This window comes from Lupinus angustifolius, chromosome LG01 (assembly GCF_001865875.1).
Source record: "Lupinus angustifolius cultivar Tanjil chromosome LG01, LupAngTanjil_v1.0, whole genome shotgun sequence".
Taxonomy (NCBI): Eukaryota; Viridiplantae; Streptophyta; class Magnoliopsida; order Fabales; family Fabaceae; genus Lupinus; species Lupinus angustifolius.
This window is the reverse complement of record NC_032009.1, coordinates 1,168,797-1,194,129: the sequence shown is the minus strand read 5'-3', so window position 1 is coordinate 1,194,129 and position 25,333 is coordinate 1,168,797. Positions and strand designations below refer to the sequence as shown.

The window sequence follows — 25,333 nt, the reverse complement described above, 5'->3', positions numbered from 1 at the left end:
TAAATTTATATAAATATAAATAAAAGTAAGATCTGAGGTAGGAAAAGAAAGCATTCTTCTACTTTAATTTTACCCTTTTCATGGTGATAACCATCCTGGCAATATTATTTTTAAAGGTTTCTGATTAGTATCACAGGAAAAATAAAACTAATTGAATTTATTTGTTTGAAAATTTTACTTTAAAAGATTGATATATAATGAAAAAAGAAGAAGATGATTTGAATAGATTTCATATAACTAAATTACTTTATTTCAAAATATGTTACACCAAATAACAAAAATAAAATAAAATATTATTACTTATAATTAAAAATTAATAATAATTAAAAATGAATGAGAATGACTTGTCGCATAAATCTTTCTCTTCTTTTCTCTTGAATACATCCCAAAATATTTGATGGATAAAGGACATAGTTTTCTTGTCTTATACCTTCTAGAGAATGGACTTTCTAGAAGCCTTGGTAAATTGGTAATTGTCACTACACTAATAACGTTGTAGCCATGTTAGGTAGCCTCGTATATGTTATTTAATAAGTGCCATTTAATTAGGGTTACATAAATATTAACACTTGCAAACAAGTTTTTCTAGACCAGTATAAATCTGATATATACGCAACTTTATATTATACACACCTCATTAAATATGTTTATAATTTTTTTTAATATAAGTTATTTTTTAATGAATTGATAATAAAGAGAATAGATTTAATTTGCACCTCATTGTCTCACATGTCGATAAGAAAATTAAAAGTAAAAAAATAAAATATTATAATTAACTTGAGATATAAAATGAAATACTGTATGAGACAAGTGATCTTCATCCATGTATGTGAGAGCACGTGATTTTCCATTCAAACTAAGGTAGCTGTCAGATTTTCTAAGTCGAAGACTTAATCATATATTGCCTTCTTCCTCTCATCTTTCCTTCCCATTGAAAAGTTATACCTTTCAGCTCTTCTGACCAATATATTGATACCCTTTTGCCTCTTCCTTCATTTCATATTTATTGTCTTCTACTACAAGGTCACTTTTTTCATTTCTGGGTCTATCATTCATTCTTGTACAGAATCAAAAAACCATTTTTTTATATTCAAGAGTTCTAATCTCTACCCTGTATAAGCACAAAAAAAGTTGCTTTTTTGGTTCTTTTTCAATATCATACATATATCTCTTTCCTTGTGTGAGTGCTTTTGGCTTTAAGAGGATCATTGAGTCATTTGGAGCTTAGTTCAAAGTTCATTTAGTAAATCATATAAGTTTGTGTGAGCTTTTGGCATAGTTGAAGAAAATGAGTGATGGAAGGAAGAGGAGGAGGTTCCACTTGGGAAAAATCCATGCATTCTCACGAGGGAAAGCAGTGAAAGAAGAACAATCACTTATAGGAGGTCCTGGCTTCTCAAGAAAACTATATATCAATGACCCTGAAAGGGTTGAGTCAAATCTTGTGAACTATGGTGATAATTATGTTAGGACTACTAAATATACATTGGCCACTTTTATTCCCAAGTCCTTGTTTGAACAATTTAGGAGGGTTGCAAATTTCTACTTTCTTGTGGTAGCAATCTTGTCTTTCTTACCTGTTTCTCCATATTCAGCTGTCAGTAATGTTGTTCCTCTAGTGTTTGTGGTTGCTGTTTCCATGGGGAAAGAGTTACTCGAAGATTGGAAGCGAAAAACTCAGGTAAATGTTCTGTAATTATTATCCCTTAACTTATGTAAGTTGCATATTTGTGTCACAATGTTATGAAATATTCAACATTTTTAATGTGGTCAATGCATTATTACAAGACTGGAACATTGGCAAATTAGTGCTTTACAGATATATTTAATGTAGTTATGTTTTGGAGTTTCAATAATACTTGTTTGGATGATTTAACCAGGATATAGAGATGAATAACAGAAAGGTCAAAGTACATCGCGGAGGTGGTGTTTTTGACCTGTCTAAATGGAGGGATTTGAGAGTCGGAGACATCGTGAAGGTTGAAAAGGATGAATTTTTCCCTGCGGATCTCATCTTACTTTCATCAAGTTATGACTATGCGGTTTGCTATGTTGAGACCATGAATCTTGATGGAGAAACAAATCTTAAGCTGAAACAAGCACTGGAAGGAACTTCAAAGTTTCAAGAAGACTCAAGCTTCGGAAATTTCAAGGCTGTCATTAGATGTGAAGATCCGAATGCAAATTTGTACGCGTTTGTAGGCAGTCTGGACCACGAGGACCAGCAGAGTCCTCTTACGCCTCAGCAGCTACTGCTTAGGGACTCCAAGCTGAGGAATACAGATTTTATCTATGGTGTGGTAATATTTACTGGTCATGATACAAAGGTTATGCAGAATTCAACAGAGCCTCCATCCAAGAGAAGCAAAATTGAGAAACGGATGGATAAGGTTATCTACTGCTTGTTCTTTCTATTAGTTTTGATTTCCTTTATTGGCTCCATATTCTTTGGGATTTCAACAAAGGATGACCTTGAAAATGGAAGAATGAAGAGATGGTACCTTAGACCAGACGATTCCACAATCTACTACGACCCAAAGAACGCGGTAGTTGCAGCACTTCTGCACTTCTTGACGGCGGTTATGTTGTATGGTTATTTCATTCCAATTTCCTTGTATGTCTCAATTGAAATTGTGAAAGTCCTTCAAAGCATTTTCATCAACCAGGATATTCACATGTATTATGTGGAAACCGACCAGCCAGCGCATGCTCGTACGTCAAATTTGAACGAGGAACTTGGGCAAGTTGAGACCATACTTTCAGATAAGACAGGAACCTTGACTTGCAACTCAATGGAATTTATCAAGTGTTCTATTGCTGGGGTTGCTTATGGACGAGTACCTACAGAAGTTGAGAGAGCTCTATCCAGTAGAAAAGATTCACCTATTGGTCAAAAGTTGGAACAAGGCAACGTTGTTGCAAAGTCAACTGTTAAAGGGTTTAACTTTCAGGATGAAAGGATCATGAATGGAAATTGGGTCAGAGAACCCAATGCCAATGTAATACAGAACTTCCTACGGTTGTTGGCTGTGTGCCATACTGCAGTACCTGAAGTTGATGAGAAAACTGGTAAAGTCTCATATGAAGCTGAATCACCAGATGAGGTAGCTTTTGTGGTCGCAGCCAGAGAACTCGGGTTCGAGTTTTATGAAAGGACACACACAACTACTTCATTGCGTGAGTTAAATCCCAAATCTGCCAACAAAACTCAAAGGTCAGACTTCCCTTATGTTTATGAAGGCTTAATTATCTCTCTCTTACACATACCTGTAGCCGAAACTTGATTTAAGTACTGAAAATGGCATAAAATTTCACTTTTGCAGGTCCTACAAACTTTTAAATACAATAGAATTTAGTAGTGCTAGAAAGCGGATGTCTGTCATTGTAAGAGATGAGGAGGGGAAAATCCTACTACTTAGCAAAGGCGCTGACAAGTATGTGATCTTGTGCATTACTTTTAAATCTTACTCATTAAAGATAAAAACAGTGCCTAAGTACACCATTTTGTTTTTGAAGTTCAAAACATTAAATTCCTTTTCTTTCTGGTTTTCACATTCAGTGTCATGTTTGAACGCCTAGCAAAGAACGGAAGGGAGTTTGAAGAAAAGACTAAGCAACACATAAGTGAATATGCTGATTCTGGTTTGAGGACCTTAATACTTGCATACCGTGAACTTGATGACGTAGAGTACAATAAATTTAATAAAGAATTCACAGAGGCAAAGAACTTAGTGAGTGCAGATCAGGAGCATATTCTAGAGGAAATATCACAAAATATTGAGAAGGACTTGATTCTTCTTGGAGCTACTGCTGTTGAAGACAAACTTCAAAACGGGGTACGTTATAAATACTGTTTTTCTCCCCCATAGAATTTATGGCACCTATTACAATTATGTGATCGAATAATTTATAATACTTGGGGAACCTGCAAAGCTAGTTCCTTTTCACTTTTTTTTTTTAAAATTAGTCACATCCTATTCTATAAGAAGAACTTGTTTAACAGTTCTATATGTTGTGTTTGTGTTCTTATGAATCAGTTTGTGTTGTGTAGGTTCCTGAGTGCATTGACAAGCTGGCACAGGCTGGGATCAAGCTATGGGTTTTGACTGGTGATAAAATGGAGACGGCTATCAACATCGGGTAAGTTCAAAGATTATCTTTAAATTTCGAAATCACGTGCGCAAATAATACGCTGTTACTAATTTAGTAATTTCTGTGACTGCAGATTTGCTTGTAGTTTACTTAGACAAGGAATGAAACAGATTATAATTAGCTCAGACACTCCAGAAATTAAATCCCTGGAGAACATGGAGGATAAGTCTGCTGCTGAAAAGGTAAACCTTAACTTTGACCCTTAATTTCTCCCAACATACGTTAACGTTGATATAGATGGCGCTTTTGCATGTCACCACACAATATAGTTGTTTTTGGTCCATTTAACTCGAGGGCTTTCAGATATCGGATCTTGTATGATTCTGATGGAAACTTCCTGATTCTTTAGGCAATCAAGGCAAGTGTTCTTCGTGAAATAAAGAACGGAAAGGCTTTAATATCTACACCAGATGAAAACTCTGATGCATTTGCTCTAATCATTGACGGGAAGTCTCTTACCTATGCACTAGAAGATGATGTCAAGGACTTGTTTCTTGAACTTGCTGTTGGCTGTGCATCTGTTATATGCTGCCGTTCATCTCCCAAGCAGAAAGCACTTGTAAGTTTTGCTGGTTACTTTATAATTATATGTTTTTTTCCCTATATTTCTTGATATATATTAAGTTCGAGTTTGGCGATTTCCACATGACCGATCTCTAATGGAGTTTCTATTACAACAATGCAGGTTACTAGACTGGTGAAGATCAAAACTGGAAAGACAACTCTAGCGATCGGAGATGGGGCAAATGATGTTGGAATGCTCCAAGAAGCAGACATTGGAATTGGTATCAGTGGTGTTGAAGGAATGCAGGTAAATCTACAATATCCCGCACACAGTTATCATTTTTTGAAACCTTTCTATAACCACAATCCAGAATTTTTGTTTTTACTTTCATTATTTTTGTCTCTCAAGTTCTTACTTCTCCGATTAACTAAAATTTTCAGGCTGTCATGTCAAGTGATATTGCAATTGCCCAATTTCGGTTTCTAGAGCGCTTACTTCTTGTGCATGGACATTGGTGCTACAGAAGGATCTCATCAATGGTAACAATCTTGTCTTGTCTTCACCGATATCATGTCACATTATTGGATTATCTATTTGATATATGTTTATACTGACCTGTGACTTACTGAAAAGTTTCAATTCAACTAAGATCAGTAGAAATGTTCTTGATTTTTGACAAACTTCACTTTCTGTTTGGCAGATCTGTTACTTCTTTTACAAGAATATTGCTTTTGGCTTCACTCTATTCTTCTACGAGATGTATGCATCATTCTCAGGGCAACCTGCATACAATGATTGGTGCATGTCACTATATAACGTATTCTTCACTTCGCTTCCGGTAATTGCTTTGGGAGTGTTTGACCAGGATGTCTCTTCTAAATTATGTCACAAGGTAGCCTTTCGAACAAAGTACCTTTGTATCGGCACTCAATTTAAAATTTTGTTTCTTCAGAGATAAAATGTGCATAATTGCTCTCCTCTCATGACATCTTCCATTTGTCTTCACTTTTCAGTTTCCATTGTTATATGAAGAAGGATTGCGAAATGTCCTATTTAGCTGGAAAAGAATAATTGGTTGGGCATTCAATGGGGCTGTGAGTGCTGCAATTATATTCTTCTTTTGCATTCGCGCGATGGAGCATCAGGCATTCCGTAAAGGCGGAGAAGTTGTTGGACTGGAAGTCCTCGGCACCACCATGTACACTTGTCTTGTGTGGGTAGTGAATTGCCAGATGGCATTATCTATCAGTTACTTCACTTACATACAACATATATTCATCTGGGGAAGCATTATATTCTGGTACATATTCCTCATGATATATGGAGCCATCGACCCGTCCTTTTCAACCACTGCTTATGAGGTCTTCATTGAAGCTCTTGCTCCAGCACCATCTTTCTGGGTCATCACTTTACTTGTCACTATTGCTTCCGTTCTTCCATATTTTGCCTATGCTTCCATCCAATCCCGTTTCTTCCCTGTGTATCATCAAATGATACAATGGATGAAGAAAGATGGGCAAATAAATGATCCAGAATTCTGTAACATGGTGCGCCAGAAATCTATACGAAACACAACAGTTGGATTCACAGCTCGTTTGCAAGCATCCAGGCGTTTGGAAGCATCTCGGCGTTTGGAAGCATCCAGGCGTATGGAAGTATCCTTTGAAGTGACATCCGAGAGCAGATAACCAGAATCTTCTTTATTTTTTGTTTGTTTGTAAATTCATCGGTCAAAACATAGGTATATATTATTTTTCATAGGTCGCACGACCTTCTTCCAGTTGTACATATGTGAGGTAGAGATCAGGTGTCTTCTTTAGGCTACATACAGGAAGTAAACTGAAGCAACCAGTCCCTTTTGTTTTCAATAAGTTATGATAAAATTTAGCTGCTTCAGGATCAGAAAGAAGGTTATGGTCAATACTGTAGGATGGTATGTGATTTGTTGTTGTACATGATACAAGAATAATCTGTCATTCATTCATTCTGTAATGTTCAAGAGTCGAGTTGCGTTTGAGCTCGGCGTGTATTTTTGTGCACTTTGTCAATTTAAAATTCTACATCTATGTTCTTCACAGCTTTATAATATTCTATATCTGTTTGCCTTAACATCATTGGCCAGTAGGGTTACATAATTATTGTAAGTTGTAATGTACATCAGAGTAAATATTCTGATTAGTGCACACTGCAAGTGCAGCAGAATGTTATAACATCAGTCTCTAACTATGAAAAAATGTTACATGCACATATTTAAAGACACTGAACTTATACAATCAATCTGAAATGAAACTAGGCTTCCATAATGCTTTGCTTCTATTGGAATATGCTTGCAAGTAATTGATAAAACACTCATCTCCATTAATTCTTATGAAAAAGGGTTATCAAGGATTCACCATCCAGTAAGATTTGGACTCATATGTACAAGGACCAGAAGACCTTAAACTGTAACTCATGATATATGCACAATAGCTAATTTACTTTTTGAACAGATAAAGAGGGATACATAAACTCTTCTTAAAACCAGAAAAAAATGAGGTTCTAGATCAAAAGGGGGTGATAGAAATTATTCCTCAGAAAGTTAGCTGAAATAAGAATGTAGATGTCACACATTGTAGGACAATTCAAATGTTCTAATTTGATTCCATCATTCAAATAGCAACTAGACAATAAAATCATTATACTACATGTGATGCTACTCATCCAACAAGTTAGTCAAATGAACATGTTTCCTGCACTGGATCTCCGGTCACAGAAATCCGCGGCCTAAGAAGTCAGAGGCAGACCGAGCCATAATAGTGGCAAACTCATTGAAGCTAATTACACCATCACCATTAGTGTCAGCCTCTTTGATCATATCAGTGAGCTCTCTATATGTAAGGGGCTGACCCATTTTGGCCATTGCTCCTGCTAACTCTGCAGCCGATATATATCCGTTACCATCGCAATCAAACGACCTGAACACACCTAAGATCTGTTCTTGATTAACCAATACCTGAGCATTGATGTCAGGCAATATGGCATTCACCAATTCATCAAACTCAACACAACCATTCCCATTTGAGTCCATGTTGGACAGCAGGACATGGACTTGGTCACCTGAGGGCTTTAGCCCGAGCGATCGAAGAAGCGCAGCTAGCTCTAACATGGTTAGGCTGCCATCAGAATCCATGTCAAATCTACTAAAAATTTCCTTCAACTGATTGAGTTGATGAACTTGAAGCTTTGACATCTTAACTTAATATCAATATCTATATGATAAACAAAATGATAAAAGCCTAATATATGATATAGCAAATTTGTAATGCAAAGTGAGGAGAAGGAAGTGTGGCTTGTTTTTTAGTATCAGGGGATGTTAAGATAAAGTTTGTTCTATGTTCTATGTTCTATGTTCTATGTTGTTGTGAGAGTGGAAATATAAAAGCGCGTCGGTGCATTAAGAAAGGCCAAGACTATAAATATTAATAAATAATGCATATCTATATGGTCCATAAAGTTTTTCATGTGCCATCCACTAAACAAATGGTTAGACATTTAATGTGATAATATATGATTGTAGTTTAAAAGTAGGATTTATAAATGATTTTGTGGAAAGGAATCTGAATGTGTTATGAGTTGTAACTTGTAGGGAAGCTGTGGAGAGGGAGTGATTAATGAATAATACGATGAATATAACATCTATGCACCGGAGCTATAAATATTTATACAATATATTATCTACCACTTATTTGTATTACATTTTTTGAGTCAATACATTGTTAGTGGAATTCATCTTTAGACCTATAAAAATGTGAAGTTGTCATGGCATTCATCTAAAAATGTACATATCTTTATTACCGCAACTTTACCTCTTAAAAATGAATTAACATGTCTAAAGTAAGAATCAATGTAGAGAGATTCTTAGAAAGGTAGAATCATGAATACTAGGAAGTAGTAACACATATCAAACTTCTATGGAGCAACTTCACCATGTATCACTTTACAATCATTTTCCTCATGGTCACAAACCATGCCCTTTGCACCAACTTCAACATCTTTGGTGCATAAACCTTTCCTAGACACACGCTTAACCCAGCCAAAGCAACCCCTACCTGTGATACTCTCCAAAGGGGTTGGTGCCCTGCTAGTATTTCTACACCTTCGACCCAAATAACAAGAAATGAGAGCAAATACTATAAGCACAGATATCACAGCAAAGAATGGACCAACAGATCCAGAAGAGTTCCATGCACTAGAGCTTGAAACAGCTTCTGAGGTTGCTTGTTGCTGCTGCTCTGGCTCTAGAATTGAAGATGGTGTTGTTGTTGTTGTTGTTGCCATTGCATACTAATATTAATATTGATGAATATGATTAGAATGGTCGAGTAAGTGATCAAAGTTAGTAGTAAGTATATAAAGGGGAGTGATGCTTAACAAGTTTAGATTCCTTAACAGGGTGAGAAAACTTGAAATGGGTGGAAAACAACGTGGAAAGGGATAAAGAAAGTGTGACTATATCCCTTTTATCTGCTTCGTTATAAATACTGTTTTTCTCCCCCATAGAATTTATGGCACCTATTACAATTATGTGATCGAATAATTTATAATACTTGGGGAACCTGCAAAGCTAGTTCCTTTTCACTTTTTTTTTTTAAAATTAGTCACATCCTATTCTATAAGAAGAACTTGTTTAACAGTTCTATATGTTGTGTTTGTGTTCTTATGAATCAGTTTGTGTTGTGTAGGTTCCTGAGTGCATTGACAAGCTGGCACAGGCTGGGATCAAGCTATGGGTTTTGACTGGTGATAAAATGGAGACGGCTATCAACATCGGGTAAGTTCAAAGATTATCTTTAAATTTCGAAATCACGTGCGCAAATAATACGCTGTTACTAATTTAGTAATTTCTGTGACTGCAGATTTGCTTGTAGTTTACTTAGACAAGGAATGAAACAGATTATAATTAGCTCAGACACTCCAGAAATTAAATCCCTGGAGAACATGGAGGATAAGTCTGCTGCTGAAAAGGTAAACCTTAACTTTGACCCTTAATTTCTCCCAACATACGTTAACGTTGATATAGATGGCGCTTTTGCATGTCACCACACAATATAGTTGTTTTTGGTCCATTTAACTCGAGGGCTTTCAGATATCGGATCTTGTATGATTCTGATGGAAACTTCCTGATTCTTTAGGCAATCAAGGCAAGTGTTCTTCGTGAAATAAAGAACGGAAAGGCTTTAATATCTACACCAGATGAAAACTCTGATGCATTTGCTCTAATCATTGACGGGAAGTCTCTTACCTATGCACTAGAAGATGATGTCAAGGACTTGTTTCTTGAACTTGCTGTTGGCTGTGCATCTGTTATATGCTGCCGTTCATCTCCCAAGCAGAAAGCACTTGTAAGTTTTGCTGGTTACTTTATAATTATATGTTTTTTTCCCTATATTTCTTGATATATATTAAGTTCGAGTTTGGCGATTTCCACATGACCGATCTCTAATGGAGTTTCTATTACAACAATGCAGGTTACTAGACTGGTGAAGATCAAAACTGGAAAGACAACTCTAGCGATCGGAGATGGGGCAAATGATGTTGGAATGCTCCAAGAAGCAGACATTGGAATTGGTATCAGTGGTGTTGAAGGAATGCAGGTAAATCTACAATATCCCGCACACAGTTATCATTTTTTGAAACCTTTCTATAACCACAATCCAGAATTTTTGTTTTTACTTTCATTATTTTTGTCTCTCAAGTTCTTACTTCTCCGATTAACTAAAATTTTCAGGCTGTCATGTCAAGTGATATTGCAATTGCCCAATTTCGGTTTCTAGAGCGCTTACTTCTTGTGCATGGACATTGGTGCTACAGAAGGATCTCATCAATGGTAACAATCTTGTCTTGTCTTCACCGATATCATGTCACATTATTGGATTATCTATTTGATATATGTTTATACTGACCTGTGACTTACTGAAAAGTTTCAATTCAACTAAGATCAGTAGAAATGTTCTTGATTTTTGACAAACTTCACTTTCTGTTTGGCAGATCTGTTACTTCTTTTACAAGAATATTGCTTTTGGCTTCACTCTATTCTTCTACGAGATGTATGCATCATTCTCAGGGCAACCTGCATACAATGATTGGTGCATGTCACTATATAACGTATTCTTCACTTCGCTTCCGGTAATTGCTTTGGGAGTGTTTGACCAGGATGTCTCTTCTAAATTATGTCACAAGGTAGCCTTTCGAACAAAGTACCTTTGTATCGGCACTCAATTTAAAATTTTGTTTCTTCAGAGATAAAATGTGCATAATTGCTCTCCTCTCATGACATCTTCCATTTGTCTTCACTTTTCAGTTTCCATTGTTATATGAAGAAGGATTGCGAAATGTCCTATTTAGCTGGAAAAGAATAATTGGTTGGGCATTCAATGGGGCTGTGAGTGCTGCAATTATATTCTTCTTTTGCATTCGCGCGATGGAGCATCAGGCATTCCGTAAAGGCGGAGAAGTTGTTGGACTGGAAGTCCTCGGCACCACCATGTACACTTGTCTTGTGTGGGTAGTGAATTGCCAGATGGCATTATCTATCAGTTACTTCACTTACATACAACATATATTCATCTGGGGAAGCATTATATTCTGGTACATATTCCTCATGATATATGGAGCCATCGACCCGTCCTTTTCAACCACTGCTTATGAGGTCTTCATTGAAGCTCTTGCTCCAGCACCATCTTTCTGGGTCATCACTTTACTTGTCACTATTGCTTCCGTTCTTCCATATTTTGCCTATGCTTCCATCCAATCCCGTTTCTTCCCTGTGTATCATCAAATGATACAATGGATGAAGAAAGATGGGCAAATAAATGATCCAGAATTCTGTAACATGGTGCGCCAGAAATCTATACGAAACACAACAGTTGGATTCACAGCTCGTTTGCAAGCATCCAGGCGTTTGGAAGCATCTCGGCGTTTGGAAGCATCCAGGCGTATGGAAGTATCCTTTGAAGTGACATCCGAGAGCAGATAACCAGAATCTTCTTTATTTTTTGTTTGTTTGTAAATTCATCGGTCAAAACATAGGTATATATTATTTTTCATAGGTCGCACGACCTTCTTCCAGTTGTACATATGTGAGGTAGAGATCAGGTGTCTTCTTTAGGCTACATACAGGAAGTAAACTGAAGCAACCAGTCCCTTTTGTTTTCAATAAGTTATGATAAAATTTAGCTGCTTCAGGATCAGAAAGAAGGTTATGGTCAATACTGTAGGATGGTATGTGATTTGTTGTTGTACATGATACAAGAATAATCTGTCATTCATTCATTCTGTAATGTTCAAGAGTCGAGTTGCGTTTGAGCTCGGCGTGTATTTTTGTGCACTTTGTCAATTTAAAATTCTACATCTATGTTCTTCACAGCTTTATAATATTCTATATCTGTTTGCCTTAACATCATTGGCCAGTAGGGTTACATAATTATTGTAAGTTGTAATGTACATCAGAGTAAATATTCTGATTAGTGCACACTGCAAGTGCAGCAGAATGTTATAACATCAGTCTCTAACTATGAAAAAATGTTACATGCACATATTTAAAGACACTGAACTTATACAATCAATCTGAAATGAAACTAGGCTTCCATAATGCTTTGCTTCTATTGGAATATGCTTGCAAGTAATTGATAAAACACTCATCTCCATTAATTCTTATGAAAAAGGGTTATCAAGGATTCACCATCCAGTAAGATTTGGACTCATATGTACAAGGACCAGAAGACCTTAAACTGTAACTCATGATATATGCACAATAGCTAATTTACTTTTTGAACAGATAAAGAGGGATACATAAACTCTTCTTAAAACCAGAAAAAAATGAGGTTCTAGATCAAAAGGGGGTGATAGAAATTATTCCTCAGAAAGTTAGCTGAAATAAGAATGTAGATGTCACACATTGTAGGACAATTCAAATGTTCTAATTTGATTCCATCATTCAAATAGCAACTAGACAATAAAATCATTATACTACATGTGATGCTACTCATCCAACAAGTTAGTCAAATGAACATGTTTCCTGCACTGGATCTCCGGTCACAGAAATCCGCGGCCTAAGAAGTCAGAGGCAGACCGAGCCATAATAGTGGCAAACTCATTGAAGCTAATTACACCATCACCATTAGTGTCAGCCTCTTTGATCATATCAGTGAGCTCTCTATATGTAAGGGGCTGACCCATTTTGGCCATTGCTCCTGCTAACTCTGCAGCCGATATATATCCGTTACCATCGCAATCAAACGACCTGAACACACCTAAGATCTGTTCTTGATTAACCAATACCTGAGCATTGATGTCAGGCAATATGGCATTCACCAATTCATCAAACTCAACACAACCATTCCCATTTGAGTCCATGTTGGACAGCAGGACATGGACTTGGTCACCTGAGGGCTTTAGCCCGAGCGATCGAAGAAGCGCAGCTAGCTCTAACATGGTTAGGCTGCCATCAGAATCCATGTCAAATCTACTAAAAATTTCCTTCAACTGATTGAGTTGATGAACTTGAAGCTTTGACATCTTAACTTAATATCAATATCTATATGATAAACAAAATGATAAAAGCCTAATATATGATATAGCAAATTTGTAATGCAAAGTGAGGAGAAGGAAGTGTGGCTTGTTTTTTAGTATCAGGGGATGTTAAGATAAAGTTTGTTCTATGTTCTATGTTCTATGTTCTATGTTGTTGTGAGAGTGGAAATATAAAAGCGCGTCGGTGCATTAAGAAAGGCCAAGACTATAAATATTAATAAATAATGCATATCTATATGGTCCATAAAGTTTTTCATGTGCCATCCACTAAACAAATGGTTAGACATTTAATGTGATAATATATGATTGTAGTTTAAAAGTAGGATTTATAAATGATTTTGTGGAAAGGAATCTGAATGTGTTATGAGTTGTAACTTGTAGGGAAGCTGTGGAGAGGGAGTGATTAATGAATAATACGATGAATATAACATCTATGCACCGGAGCTATAAATATTTATACAATATATTATCTACCACTTATTTGTATTACATTTTTTGAGTCAATACATTGTTAGTGGAATTCATCTTTAGACCTATAAAAATGTGAAGTTGTCATGGCATTCATCTAAAAATGTACATATCTTTATTACCGCAACTTTACCTCTTAAAAATGAATTAACATGTCTAAAGTAAGAATCAATGTAGAGAGATTCTTAGAAAGGTAGAATCATGAATACTAGGAAGTAGTAACACATATCAAACTTCTATGGAGCAACTTCACCATGTATCACTTTACAATCATTTTCCTCATGGTCACAAACCATGCCCTTTGCACCAACTTCAACATCTTTGGTGCATAAACCTTTCCTAGACACACGCTTAACCCAGCCAAAGCAACCCCTACCTGTGATACTCTCCAAAGGGGTTGGTGCCCTGCTAGTATTTCTACACCTTCGACCCAAATAACAAGAAATGAGAGCAAATACTATAAGCACAGATATCACAGCAAAGAATGGACCAACAGATCCAGAAGAGTTCCATGCACTAGAGCTTGAAACAGCTTCTGAGGTTGCTTGTTGCTGCTGCTCTGGCTCTAGAATTGAAGATGGTGTTGTTGTTGTTGTTGTTGCCATTGCATACTAATATTAATATTGATGAATATGATTAGAATGGTCGAGTAAGTGATCAAAGTTAGTAGTAAGTATATAAAGGGGAGTGATGCTTAACAAGTTTAGATTCCTTAACAGGGTGAGAAAACTTGAAATGGGTGGAAAACAACGTGGAAAGGGATAAAGAAAGTGTGACTATATCCCTTTTATCTGCTTTACTTTTACACTTTTTTGCAGATGGATTTCCATGGCTGCATACTTTCATTGTGCATTGTATATTTTGCTTAAGGAGAAAAGTAGGATTTTCCTTTTATTGTAAAGGTCTTTGATACCTCGGTTAGAGTAAGGATACTCTTCATTAATGAATAGACAAATGTCACACAATAACATACAAAAAACAACATGTAATAACACTTTTATCCTTTTGTTTAGCATAAAGTCACATTTTTACCGTTGAAAATATAAGTAAAAACAACCACTTGCCTAGGTAGAGAGGATCATTGTTCCATTTAAAGTATAAACTTAGAAGTAAGCCACACCCACGTCCACATCACATGCATCTGAATATCATATGTTCTTTTCTTTTGCATTCATGTATCTCATTCTCAACACAAAGGTTGGCTATGGATTAAGAAGTTAGTCATAAATTTTTAGATGTTGGAGTGACATTTTTTTTACTTTATACTACTATTATTTAACATGAGAAATAATTCACATAATTAAAGTGATACATACTAAATAGTATACAACAGAAAATGTTCCTGCTAATGCTATGAGAGCTAAGATCATTTCTATATTTTTTATTTTCTTTAGCAGATTATTTACATAATCGTAGTTTGTATAATCTAATACCAAAAAATTTATTATCTATTAATCCAACCATTTCTATAACATCTTGGTAATTGTAACAGATTCATGTCATGTAAGTGTTCATTTGCTATATATATATATATTTTTGTATTTGAAGTGGCTTGCTACAATTTTAGGCATAACTGTTGTTAGATAAGACTTTTGTATCTACAAGATATTAGTGATTTTTGTGAAGCCAACCAATGGATAGATTAGTCTGCTAATAAGTTTGGAGCAAATAATGATTCTCCTCTCCATTATTTAGCTGAAGACTTATTCTCTTAGTAGGATTTGTAATTTCTAGGCTTGGTTACACTTATATTCTCTCATATTTAATGATTGCAGTCAAGTTCTGAATGACTAATTTCTTCTAGATTCATTCCTAAATTTCTAAAGAGTTTTAGGCCTGAATTGCAATTAGATACATTTCCTGGACTAAATAGTAATTCAGGAATGATCCCGAATGAATGAAATCAAGTGTTCACAATTACATATGTCAATGTTTTGTCAATAAACATTATGAAATTAAGTGTTCACAATTCAAGTAGTCGACTTTATTTAGTGAGATAAGAAAATCGGGCACCCTTCTCTTCTCTTGTAATTGGATTACATCATGCCACTTTGTAAAATGAGCCAAGGAAGATGCCACGTGAGATTGTTGATAGTGTTTTTGAGCCTCAAACATAGATGCAGGAATATGACAACATGAGACAAACCTTAAAGCACTTTCCATTTTGTCCACTCATCCCTCATCACACTCTCTGCTACATCTTCTATCTATCATCAACCATTCTCTATTCTCCATTCTCCATTCTCCATTCTCCTATCAACTAACTATGGAGATTTCTGCTATGGCTTCAACCACTCCTTCTTCCACTTCACATCACACACTCAAAACCTTTTGCAAACCTCAACTGAAACGCACCAATATCTCACTCCCAACCTCAACCACCATTTCACTTCTCACTATCTTCTCCCCTCCCTTTGAAGCCAAGGCCATTTCCAAGGATCAGATTATCTCTTCTCTAAACCAAGTAAATTATAGTAAAGTTGTCCACTTTCAACATTTTTCTTCAGTTTGCATGCATGCCCATTAATTGAATTTGCGTTTTTTTCATAGGCTGAGAAAACAATCGATCAGGTTCAGGAAGCGGGTTCGAGTTTTTTGGACACATCACAGCATGTTTTTGAAGCTATAGGGAATGCTTTGAAGCCTTGGATCGAAACGGGTTTGCCGTATGTGCAGCAGGCAGGGGAAGAGGCTTTGAAAGTTGCTTCACCGGTCATCTCAGAGGTTACAAAGAAGGCACAAGAAGCACTCCAAAGCTCTGGTGTTGATACTCAACCTGTTCTCAAGGTTTGCTTTTAATGCCCAAATTTATTTGCCAATGACATTTATGTTATGTTTGCGAGTTGAGTTTTATCGGGGGAAACAATAGAAAAGGAAAACTTCAAAGTCATAAAATATATTTGTGATATGACTCTTTAAGCCTTCATCAACTCGCAACAAAACCGTACTGGATGCACACTAACTCTTCTAAGGTTGCAATGTTAGTTACATTGATTGGGACTTGGGGGATAACAATGTTAGTTAGCAATAATCTGCTAAGTAATTTTAGGTAGGCAAAAACAGTCCTTTTGTGTGATTTTAGCAACACTCTTTAGGGAATGGCTGTATAGCTTACTTGATCATAGCTAAGTAGTAGCATTATTTGATCAATGAGCTTTTTTTTAGAAGTTTGGGTATATAAGCCCCTTTTACATAATTTTACACATATTAGCTTGTTGATCAGGTGATTTTACAAAAATACTTCCAATTCAATCAGCTAGCTTATAAATCACAAGCTTTCAACCCCTAAACTTTTAGCTTTAAATAAGCTTTATAGCCTCGATCAGTTTTCGGACAGCTGTGCCAAATACACGCCAGTATGCTGTATCTTGGTTTAGGGTTCTCTTGAGTCTTGAGTCATTTCCCCCTCATGTAGCCATGTGCTGGTAGACACAAAGCAATTTCTTTTTATTAGTGAATCTATACAAATTTCATGAACTTTCATTCTTGACCATGTGTAATTCTCTCTTCCACATGACCGTATAAGAGAAAATCCTCATTGTTTTTTCGACTTTAACGTATGCTCACTGGTGGATAAAACGTAGAAACCAACAATAGGACGTGTTTTTGTATAGTTTGGTCTAATCACCTTTGAAGTTTTTATTTTGGTCCTTCCTAAACAATGCAGTTCTGCTTCTACCTGCATGTCGTGTGGAATCTGAACTCACTTGAATTCCTAATATTTCTACTTCAGCTTTCAACAGGAAGTTTTCACCATTTTTGTAGTTTTATTCATATTTGAATAACCAAATCTGACAACTTGATCCGGATACTCTCTTTGATTTCAGACCGTGGCAGATGCTGCACAACAAACGACCAATGTGATTGAAGGTGCCAAGCCAATAGCTTCAACAACCATTGAAACCATATCTACTTCAGACCCTACTGTGATTGCTGGAACAGCTGGAGCACTCTTTATTGCATACCTTTTGTTCCCTCCTATCTTCTCTGCCATCTCGTTTAATTTCCGTGGTTACAAAGGTACCTTTGGCATGTTCTGCTGCAAATTACTTTATGTTTGTATGGCTACACAAAACCACTGCATTAGCGAATCGTCAAGCTCCACAACCACAATATTTGGATCGACTTATGTTAAACTATTTTGTTTCTGTTTTTTTGTAAGGCTAACTTCGGCTTCTATTACTTCGCAGGTGAACTTACTCCAGCTCAAACACTTGATCTAATATCTACACGAAACTACATTTTGGTTGATATCAGGTCAGAGAAAGACAAGGACAAGGCTGGTATCCCTCGACTTCCCTCCAGTGCTAAAAATAAGTTGATTGCAATTCCGTAAGTGATAATACTGTAGCCTCAGTTTTTGCGCTTCATATGTTTATTTGTCGATTTACCACTTATTAAAAAAGGCATCAAAACTCTGCATGATTAAATTCTTATGGCGAAATTATCGACCGGACGCACACCTACTATCACTTGTTGTCACCTTAAACTCAGTTTGGAAGAACTTCCAAGCAAGATCAAAGGACTGGTGAGGAATGTGAAGAAAGTGGAAGGTGAAATAGCAGCTTTGAAGATTTCATATCTCAAGAAAATCAACAAAGGCACCAATGTTGTGATCTTGGACTCGTGAGTTTCCTTCTATATCATTCGGGTCACTCAGTATACTTCAATAGATTCTAATTATAATTACACCATTGTACTAAATATGCTTTTGGATAATACTAGGTACTCGGATTCGGCTAAAATAGTTGCAAGAACACTAACCAGCCTTGGTTTTAAGAACAGTTGGATTGTTGCTGATGGTTTTTCCGGGGGCAGAGGGTGGTTACAAAGTAGGCTAGGAACAGATTCATATAATTTTTCATTTGCAGAGGTTTTATCACCATCCAGAATCATTCCTGCTGCTGTTAGAAATTTTGGCACAACAAGCCAATCTAGTAGGAAACTTCTGCCTGGAGCAGACTGAATCTTTTTCTGCATTCAACACTTGCAAATAGAAATTTCTACTGTGCATGCTTAAGTCCTTCAAATTATTTATATGATTATTTCATCAAAGTAAAATCTTTTCTCCACCTCTCTGTGTGTATGTTTTCTACTCCTTAAAGTTGCAATGATTGAGGAGAATGCTATAAAATAGAGCTATAAATAATTTTTGAAGTCATGGCATATTGGCATACTTTTTTACCACTATTTCTATAATGAATAACAGGTTCTGATAAATAAGGACCAAATTGAAATTGTGTAATGGCATGACCAAATTGATTGGATTATATCGATCTTACAGATTACTTTGATGTTTTATATAATTTAATTGACTTTACAAACTATGACTTCTACTTAGACTCACCTCTTTTTTATTTATTATTTGACTTTGAAATAAAAGTAATATAAATAAATGGTGGGAGATGCACGTATAAATTTTTATATTGTCAGTGTATTCTTATCATATCACATGGAACATCAATTGTCTATCACATATGTTTGCAAGTCATTCACAAGAGTACCATCTTGCTTACTAGTTTTTACAGGTTTTTTTGAAAACTCATCATGTAAATACTAGTCAATGATACTAGTAATATGTCTTAAATATAAAAAACAAATAAGTACTTAAATAAGTAAATATTTACTAATGAGGCTATCACAAACCATATTAAAAATATAAATTTAAGTTCAAGTACAAAATTTCTGGTGTTGTTTTTGAACATATGATTAATGATCAATGTGATTCCAAAAATTCTGATTTGAAACTAAAGATATGAGTTTTGGGAGATAATTGGATGCACACAAAAAAGAGTATATATTATAGACACTTTTATACTCTACTCTGAATATAATACACGTTTGATTGAGTGGTGAAAAATACCACTAAATCCAAAAGGTGTGGGATATCCTTGAAACAAAAAATACTCTAAATATAATAAATAATTTTTTGACAACTTTCTTTTTTGTTTCCCACCGGTATCTTTGCACTGAAGGTAATCATGTCCGAGCCGGTAACACCAAATCCGAGATTCCACTGTAGTGTATATTAAATATTAATTAATGCGTACAAAAATGAATGAAAATTATACCTTATACAGATATATACTAAAATACAAACCTCATATACTATCCTTCTTCCTCTTCCTCTTCCAAACATGCTCTTCTTCAATTAGGGCTTTCCCATTCTCGAGTTCTATTTCCATTTTGAATATTAACAACATGCTTCCCTTTTCTCTTTCAACTCCCACTTTCACCACCGCTAACAATTTGTATTTTTACTTCCTTTCTCTTTCCTTCCACGCTTTTTCCTTCTTCTCCTTAATTCTCTCATGCAAGCTTTATTATTTGGTTTTATTTCCTCCAATTATTATATGCCTTTAATATTTATCTAATATAAATAAATAAAATCATTTTTCCTTGAATTTCAGGCCCCTCCGAGAAAATCTGACATCATTTCGCAATGTTCCAAATTGCTCTAGAATTAGATGCGCCCTCGATACACCATATGGAGGAGGAGCTGGTGGTATATTATCTTATCTCTTATCTTTGAATTACATGTTTTTGTGGATATGTTTACACGATATTCCAATGTGTGCATATTTTTAAGTTTCGATCTATGTAGCCGACCTCGTGAGATAAAGACTTGTTTGTTGTTGTTGTGGTTGTTGTTGTTGTAACAATTGTGCAATATTGGTGTAATTAGTTGGAAATCAGCTTCACTGTTAATCTGCTATAGCTCACCAAAAGCCGGTCAAGCTTATTCGCTTAATTAAACAAACGTAGAGCCTAGAGTTAAAGTTGGTTTGAATGAGCCAAGCTACTTGTTTTTATTTTTTTATAGAATATTTCGTTATTAAGATAGTCGATAAGATGGTGAAGCTGATTTCTTTGCAAACTTTGCTGAGGGTTTGGATATTATTAATTCCGTATGTCCTTATTGTCGGGTTTCACTCCAGTTATATCACCTAGTGTCGATGTCTTCGATCATGAAATTTATATTCTGTGTGTGTAATGGCCCCGGAGAAGCTTTTTTTTTGGTTGGGGATGAAGTGTTTTCCTACTTAAATGTCCTCCAAACATGTTGAAATCTCAGTGGTGTACAAACTAGCCACTATAGACATACAACATTTTTTTCTTAACCATTCCACCCTATTGGTTAAACTATTTGATATATGTAATTAACTATACTTTTCTACAGGTAATGTCCAACAATTTCCTAGAATTAGTGTTTGGGATCCTTACCGACGCCTCGGTGTTAACCCTGATGCTTCTGAAGAAGAAATTTGGGGATCGAGAAATTTTCTGTTGCAACAATATGTTGGACATGAGAGGAGTGAAGAATCGATAGAAGCTGCTTTTGAAAAATTATTGATGGCAAGTTTCCAACACAGGAAGAAAACAAAAATTAATTTGAAAAGCAGGTTGAAAAAGAAAGTAGAGGAGTCTCCACCATGGATTAAGAACTTGCTCAACTTTGTTGAACTTCCACCAACTGAAGTTATCCTCAGAAGATTGTTTCTATTTGCCTTCATGGGTGGTTGGAGTGTTATGAACTCCGCTGAAACTGGACCTGCTTTCCAGGTTTGCTTTGAACTTCTTAATTATGTATTTCAGAGTAGTGCATAGTCATATGCATAATTTTTTAAAGTAAAGCTGAATTGTATTTTTCAAGAAGTAAAAAGGAAATTGCAATTATGCTACTTTGTATCAAAATAAAGTATATATTTATCTTGTCATTACCTTCTGGGACCTTAGGTGTATAGAGTTCTCCATACTGTATGGTTTAGACAACTCCCTATCTCTATATATAGTCTTGCTTCCTAGGTTATAATAGTGAGCCTGGTATATTTGAGTTATGTTATATCCTGGTGATGAGATTTTAGTGATGTTGGCTTTCTTTGACTATAGCTGATGGCTGTATATAAATTTCATATTAGACTGTTGTGCTGGTCATTTCTTGTGACTCGTGACTACCAGACATTCGGATTATGATATTTAACACTTTAACCATCAAACATAATTTCAATCTCCGTTTGCAGCAATGCCACCGTACATATTTTCATTTTTCAAGGCTATCAAATATGGATATTACCTTTGTTAATACATATGTTTATCATTTCTTTTGTTCGCTTCTGTATGAAGGTTTATTAGGTGAATTTATTCTGAGCATTTTATTCTAAGGTTCATGTTTTTTTTTAATCGGGAAACTATTGAAATATTTTTCAACTCTCTGCATTTCCCGCTTCCACTGTTCTTTCGTGCATAATTGCATATTGATGAATCTTTCTTTTTGAAGTTATCCTCAGAAGATTGTTTCTATTTGCCTTCATGGGTGGTTGGAGTGTTATGAACTCCGCTGAAACTGGACCTGCTTTCCAGGTTTGCTTTGAACTTCTTAATTATGTATTTCAGAGTAGTGCATAGTCATATGCATAATTTTTTAAAGTAAAGCTGAATTGTATTTTTCAAGAAGTAAAAAGGAAATTGCAATTATGCTACTTTGTATCAAAATAAAGTATATATTTATCTTGTCATTACCTTCTGGGACCTTAGGTGTATAGAGTTCTCCATACTGTATGGTTTAGACAACTCCCTATCTCTATATATAGTCTTGCTTCCTAGGTTATAATAGTGAGCCTGGTATATTTGAGTTATGTTATATCCTGGTGATGAGATTTTAGTGATGTTGGCTTTCTTTGACTATAGCTGATGGCTGTATATAAATTTCATATTAGACTGTTGTGCTGGTCATTTCTTGTGACTCGTGACTACCAGACATTCGGATTATGATATTTAACACTTTAACCATCAAACATAATTTCAATCTCCGTTTGCAGCAATGCCACCGTACATATTTTCATTTTTCAAGGCTATCAAATATGGATATTACCTTTGTTAATACATATGTTTATCATTTCTTTTGTTCGCTTCTGTATGAAGGTTTATTAGGTGAATTTATTCTGAGCATTTTATTCTAAGGTTCATGTTTTTTTTTAATCGGGAAACTATTGAAATATTTTTCAACTCTCTGCATTTCCCGCTTCCACTGTTCTTTCGTGCATAATTGCATATTGATGAATCTTTCTTTTGCTGCAGGTGGCAATCTCTTTGGCTGCTTGCATATATTTTCTTAATGAAAAAACAAAGAGCTTAGGTAGAGCATTCATTATTGGGTAAGTAGCAAGAGAGTGACATACTTCCAATCAATTCATGTTTTATCTTTTAATTCTGTTATTCACCATCTATTTTTTTGCACAATCATAGGTTTGGAGCTCTGGTGGGTGGATGGGTCTCCGGTTCATTGCTCGTACCCAATCTTCCATCCTTGTTGCTGCGCCCACCTTGGTCACTTGAACTATTGACGTCATTAGTAGTTTATTTCTTCTTGTTCCTTGCTTGTACTTTTCTCAAGTGAAGTGGCAACTATTTTTTCATAGTTCACATTCAGTATTCTGCAATGAGTTTCCTGAATAAACACAATTTTTCAACCCTTCTTGAGTGAGCTGAGTTGTCAATGTCTTTGCCCAAATTTCATCTTGGTGGGTAACTTTGCACCTGTATCATCACATTCATTTTATTTTCAGTATGTTCCCTCATATGGTTGAGACAGCAACGAAATGTAGTAGACACCAGAAAGTGTAATATAGTGTAACTTGTCTCTAGTTCAAATTGGCATTTTATTAAATATCTCGTAATTTCCCATCAACGTTCATCTCATCATCCCACCCATAGTAAATTTTTCTTCGGTGTTATTACATTACACTCTTATGAACTTTTGGCTTAAAGTGAAATAAGTAGCTTTTAACTTGTCTAAATCTAAACAAGAAAGTTTCAACCGTGGTTAAACTTTATGCACCATGTTTATTGCACAGGTTGTGCTAACACCATTAGCAATGTTATTCTGCATGGAGACTTTTAAATGTAATGACATTTATATCATTTTGTTTGCCATGAAATCACATTTTTGTCATTAAAGATATGAGTAAAAACAATCATTTGTCTTTTCTATTAATATAGAGGATCGTTGTTCATGCATGGTGTGTGAAACATAAATCCAACATGGTTAAAGTTCATTGAAACTTGTCCAATAAATTCAAGAACCACGCCACAAATTTTACAAATGAAAATGTTACGAATGATGATAAAAGACTAGAGAAGTTGAAAACATACAACATGCATATATCCAGAAGACAAAGCCTAAAGACACAGACAATACATGAAACATAACAGTACTAACGAATTAAAGACAACCTAGTTTCCTATGCCATATATTAATAACTATTTATCAAGGGTTAGGGGCTCTAGGGTGATTGCTAAGCAATTCCAATCGGTTGTTCCTGATAGCAAAACAACCCAAGACATAAATGGTGGTGACAAGAACAAGAACACAAGCATTGAATATGGTGAGATGTTTCCATTGGTTCCTGATGTTGGCCAACACTCCTCCTTTGCATGAGTTGCAATCATAACACAGCTTGTCTTGCTTATTGTTCCAAATGGTGCAGTCTGAATTATTGGTTGGTGCACCTGTCTTTGGAACTTCCCAGTACGTCGCGTTCTTCATTGTGTATCCACAATACGCCGGTGGCTTACAGCACCCACTCTGAACAAATGTAAAACCAAAACAACCATTAAATCATTGCTATTATCACCTATTTGCATGTCACAACATATCCATATTGAAGCACAAGTTTGAAAAACTAACTATAGGATCGTGATGATTGATGAATTGATCATTTGCTCATTTTCCAAAGCTGAAGTAGTTAAAAATAAAAGTTTGATGGAAAAATATTTCTACTATCGAAAATGGTATATACTTCTACTAATTCTACTACCTATAACAATAAAGTGACATATGTTAAAAGGTGTGAGACTTTATTTGTTCATGATTGGTTTATAAGTGATATGTGTTACAACTTTGTAGATACGAGAATTTAATAAGAGAATATAACATTGTATTTTCACGACTAAGATTAAGGGAAGTAACACAACCTGAGTAGTGGACAAGTGTTTGAAAATGAGAGCGTCATTGTTGTGACCACCATTAAGAGCAAGGTTCTGACAAACATGACCATCCATCAAACAACTCTTGATTTCATCCCAGTTTTTGTCATTAACCACATAACGCTGCAACCAGTGAGAGAAATCATTAACTCTATACTCTCCATTCCCTTTCCCATATACGTTCCTCCCCACATTTTTGTTGCTTACAATCAATGCAAAGAAGGTGAAAAAGACAAGCCACACGATCAACAAGAATGTAACAAACAAGTACATGTAAAGTGCCACGTTGACACGCCATATTGAGCCTATTATTGCCAACGTGGACACAATTACCACGAAGATGCCGCCAATGAAAAGAGGGTACTGAAGTACCTTCTGGCAATCAGTGGCGGCACCTTCGTGGACATGGATGTGGATAGAGGTGGCAATCGCGGCGAGGCCGATGAGGAGTGAAAGTATGTTAAGGGCACTGACTAGGGTGTTGCTTAGGCGGATCATGGCGTTAGAGAAAAAATGTTTTGATGAAATGAAAACACGGATTTTGGTGTCTCAAATGGAAAGTGTTGCTACAACAAGAAGAGAAGGGTAAGGAATTGGAGAATAAGAATAATAAGAGGAGGAAGTTGAATAGTAACTGTTTTATAAGTGGGT

General features: G+C 35.7%; 9 protein-coding genes across 11 annotated transcripts; 4 read left to right on the top strand and 5 right to left on the bottom strand.

The window, feature by feature from the left end:
• On the top strand, nt 900–6,745 carry LOC109344834 (putative phospholipid-transporting ATPase 9). The gene is made up of 11 exons (XM_019583578.1): nt 900–1,681; nt 1,881–3,214; nt 3,324–3,434; nt 3,560–3,836; nt 4,052–4,140; nt 4,226–4,334; nt 4,502–4,711; nt 4,838–4,963; nt 5,098–5,196; nt 5,358–5,549; nt 5,671–6,745. The coding sequence occupies exons 1-11, from the start codon at nt 1,289–1,291 to the stop codon at nt 6,343–6,345; spliced, it is 3,615 nt and encodes a 1,204-aa protein (XP_019439123.1). The 5' UTR covers nt 900–1,288; the 3' UTR covers nt 6,346–6,745.
• On the bottom strand, nt 7,203–7,964 carry LOC109344904 (probable calcium-binding protein CML15). The gene has a single exon (XM_019583630.1). It carries the CDS (start codon nt 7,884–7,886, stop codon nt 7,404–7,406), a length of 483 nt encoding a protein of 160 aa, XP_019439175.1. The 5' UTR covers nt 7,887–7,964; the 3' UTR covers nt 7,203–7,403.
• Nucleotides 8,364–9,156, bottom strand: LOC109344925. The gene has a single exon (XM_019583650.1). It carries the CDS (start codon nt 8,972–8,974, stop codon nt 8,606–8,608), a length of 369 nt encoding a protein of 122 aa, XP_019439195.1. The 5' UTR covers nt 8,975–9,156; the 3' UTR covers nt 8,364–8,605.
• LOC109344845 (phospholipid-transporting ATPase 10-like) lies at nt 9,185–12,072 on the top strand. Its single transcript, XM_019583586.1, has 7 exons — nt 9,185–9,467; nt 9,553–9,661; nt 9,829–10,038; nt 10,165–10,290; nt 10,425–10,523; nt 10,685–10,876; nt 10,998–12,072. The coding sequence occupies exons 1-7, from the start codon at nt 9,445–9,447 to the stop codon at nt 11,670–11,672; spliced, it is 1,434 nt and encodes a 477-aa protein (XP_019439131.1). The 5' UTR covers nt 9,185–9,444; the 3' UTR covers nt 11,673–12,072.
• Nucleotides 12,530–13,287, bottom strand: LOC109344893 (probable calcium-binding protein CML15). Its single transcript, XM_019583621.1, has one exon. It carries the CDS (start codon nt 13,211–13,213, stop codon nt 12,731–12,733), a length of 483 nt encoding a protein of 160 aa, XP_019439166.1. The 5' UTR covers nt 13,214–13,287; the 3' UTR covers nt 12,530–12,730.
• On the bottom strand, nt 13,691–14,577 carry LOC109344915. Its single transcript, XM_019583640.1, has one exon. It carries the CDS (start codon nt 14,299–14,301, stop codon nt 13,933–13,935), a length of 369 nt encoding a protein of 122 aa, XP_019439185.1. The 5' UTR covers nt 14,302–14,577; the 3' UTR covers nt 13,691–13,932.
• LOC109344856 (calcium sensing receptor, chloroplastic-like) lies at nt 15,845–18,768 on the top strand. The gene is made up of 6 exons (XM_019583593.1): nt 15,845–16,160; nt 16,247–16,483; nt 17,524–17,716; nt 17,887–18,028; nt 18,191–18,322; nt 18,422–18,768. Exons 1-6 carry the CDS (start codon nt 15,963–15,965, stop codon nt 18,660–18,662), a joined length of 1,143 nt encoding a protein of 380 aa, XP_019439138.1. The 5' UTR covers nt 15,845–15,962; the 3' UTR covers nt 18,663–18,768.
• Nucleotides 19,783–23,253, top strand: LOC109344866 (protein CHAPERONE-LIKE PROTEIN OF POR1, chloroplastic-like). Of its 3 annotated transcripts, XM_019583606.1 has the most exons (6): nt 19,783–19,947; nt 20,107–20,201; nt 20,877–21,189; nt 21,988–22,057; nt 22,775–22,851; nt 22,943–23,253. In XM_019583606.1, exons 1-6 carry the CDS (start codon nt 19,898–19,900, stop codon nt 23,091–23,093), a joined length of 756 nt encoding a protein of 251 aa, XP_019439151.1. In that variant the 5' UTR covers nt 19,783–19,897; the 3' UTR covers nt 23,094–23,253. The 3 variants fall into 3 exon arrangements, with proteins under 3 accessions (XP_019439151.1, XP_019439156.1, XP_019439144.1); XM_019583611.1 differs by lacking the exon at nt 21,988–22,057 and having other exon boundaries at nt 19,784–19,947; nt 20,107–20,198; nt 20,877–21,259; XM_019583599.1 differs by lacking the exon at nt 21,988–22,057 and having other exon boundaries at nt 19,784–19,947; nt 20,877–21,259.
• Nucleotides 23,742–25,278, bottom strand: LOC109342098 (tetraspanin-11-like). The gene is made up of 2 exons (XM_019580112.1): nt 24,671–25,278; nt 23,742–24,281 (listed from the first exon to the last, which is right to left on the bottom strand). Exons 1-2 carry the CDS (start codon nt 25,178–25,180, stop codon nt 23,964–23,966), a joined length of 828 nt encoding a protein of 275 aa, XP_019435657.1. The 5' UTR covers nt 25,181–25,278; the 3' UTR covers nt 23,742–23,963.

Bases quoted from the DNA above. Each gene is read 5' to 3' on its own strand.
- LOC109344834 (XM_019583578.1), top strand. From the start codon at position 1,289: ATGAGTGATGGAAGGAAGAGGAGGAGGTTCCACTTGGGAAAAATCCAT. The intron at 3,435-3,559 runs GTATGTGATCTT...TTTCACATTCAG, and splicing joins CTTAGCAAAGGCGCTGACAA to TGTCATGTTTGAACGCCTAG. The intron at 4,964-5,097 runs GTAAATCTACAA...TAAAATTTTCAG, and splicing joins GTGGTGTTGAAGGAATGCAG to GCTGTCATGTCAAGTGATAT.
- LOC109344904 (XM_019583630.1), bottom strand. From the start codon at position 7,886: ATGTCAAAGCTTCAAGTTCATCAACTCAATCAGTTGAAGGAAATTTTT.
- LOC109344925 (XM_019583650.1), bottom strand. From the start codon at position 8,974: ATGGCAACAACAACAACAACAACACCATCTTCAATTCTAGAGCCAGAG.
- LOC109344845 (XM_019583586.1), top strand. From the start codon at position 9,445: ATGGAGACGGCTATCAACATCGG. The intron at 9,468-9,552 runs GTAAGTTCAAAG...CTGTGACTGCAG, and splicing joins GAGACGGCTATCAACATCGG to ATTTGCTTGTAGTTTACTTA. The intron at 9,662-9,828 runs GTAAACCTTAAC...CTGATTCTTTAG, and splicing joins ATAAGTCTGCTGCTGAAAAG to GCAATCAAGGCAAGTGTTCT.
- LOC109344893 (XM_019583621.1), bottom strand. From the start codon at position 13,213: ATGTCAAAGCTTCAAGTTCATCAACTCAATCAGTTGAAGGAAATTTTT.
- LOC109344915 (XM_019583640.1), bottom strand. From the start codon at position 14,301: ATGGCAACAACAACAACAACAACACCATCTTCAATTCTAGAGCCAGAG.
- LOC109344856 (XM_019583593.1), top strand. From the start codon at position 15,963: ATGGAGATTTCTGCTATGGCTTCAACCACTCCTTCTTCCACTTCACAT. The intron at 16,161-16,246 runs GTAAATTATAGT...TTTTTTTCATAG, and splicing joins TTATCTCTTCTCTAAACCAA to GCTGAGAAAACAATCGATCA. The intron at 18,029-18,190 runs GTAAGTGATAAT...CCTTAAACTCAG, and splicing joins AATAAGTTGATTGCAATTCC to TTTGGAAGAACTTCCAAGCA.
- LOC109344866 (XM_019583606.1), top strand. From the start codon at position 19,898: ATGCTTCCCTTTTCTCTTTCAACTCCCACTTTCACCACCGCTAACAAT. The intron at 19,948-20,106 runs GTATTTTTACTT...CTTGAATTTCAG, and splicing joins TTCACCACCGCTAACAATTT to GCCCCTCCGAGAAAATCTGA. The intron at 21,190-21,987 runs ATTGTTTCTATT...TATCCTCAGAAG, and splicing joins ACTGAAGTTATCCTCAGAAG to ATTGTTTCTATTTGCCTTCA.
- LOC109342098 (XM_019580112.1), bottom strand. From the start codon at position 25,180: ATGATCCGCCTAAGCAACACCCTAGTCAGTGCCCTTAACATACTTTCA. The intron at 24,282-24,670 runs GTTGTGTTACTT...ACATTTGTTCAG, and splicing joins AACACTTGTCCACTACTCAG to AGTGGGTGCTGTAAGCCACC.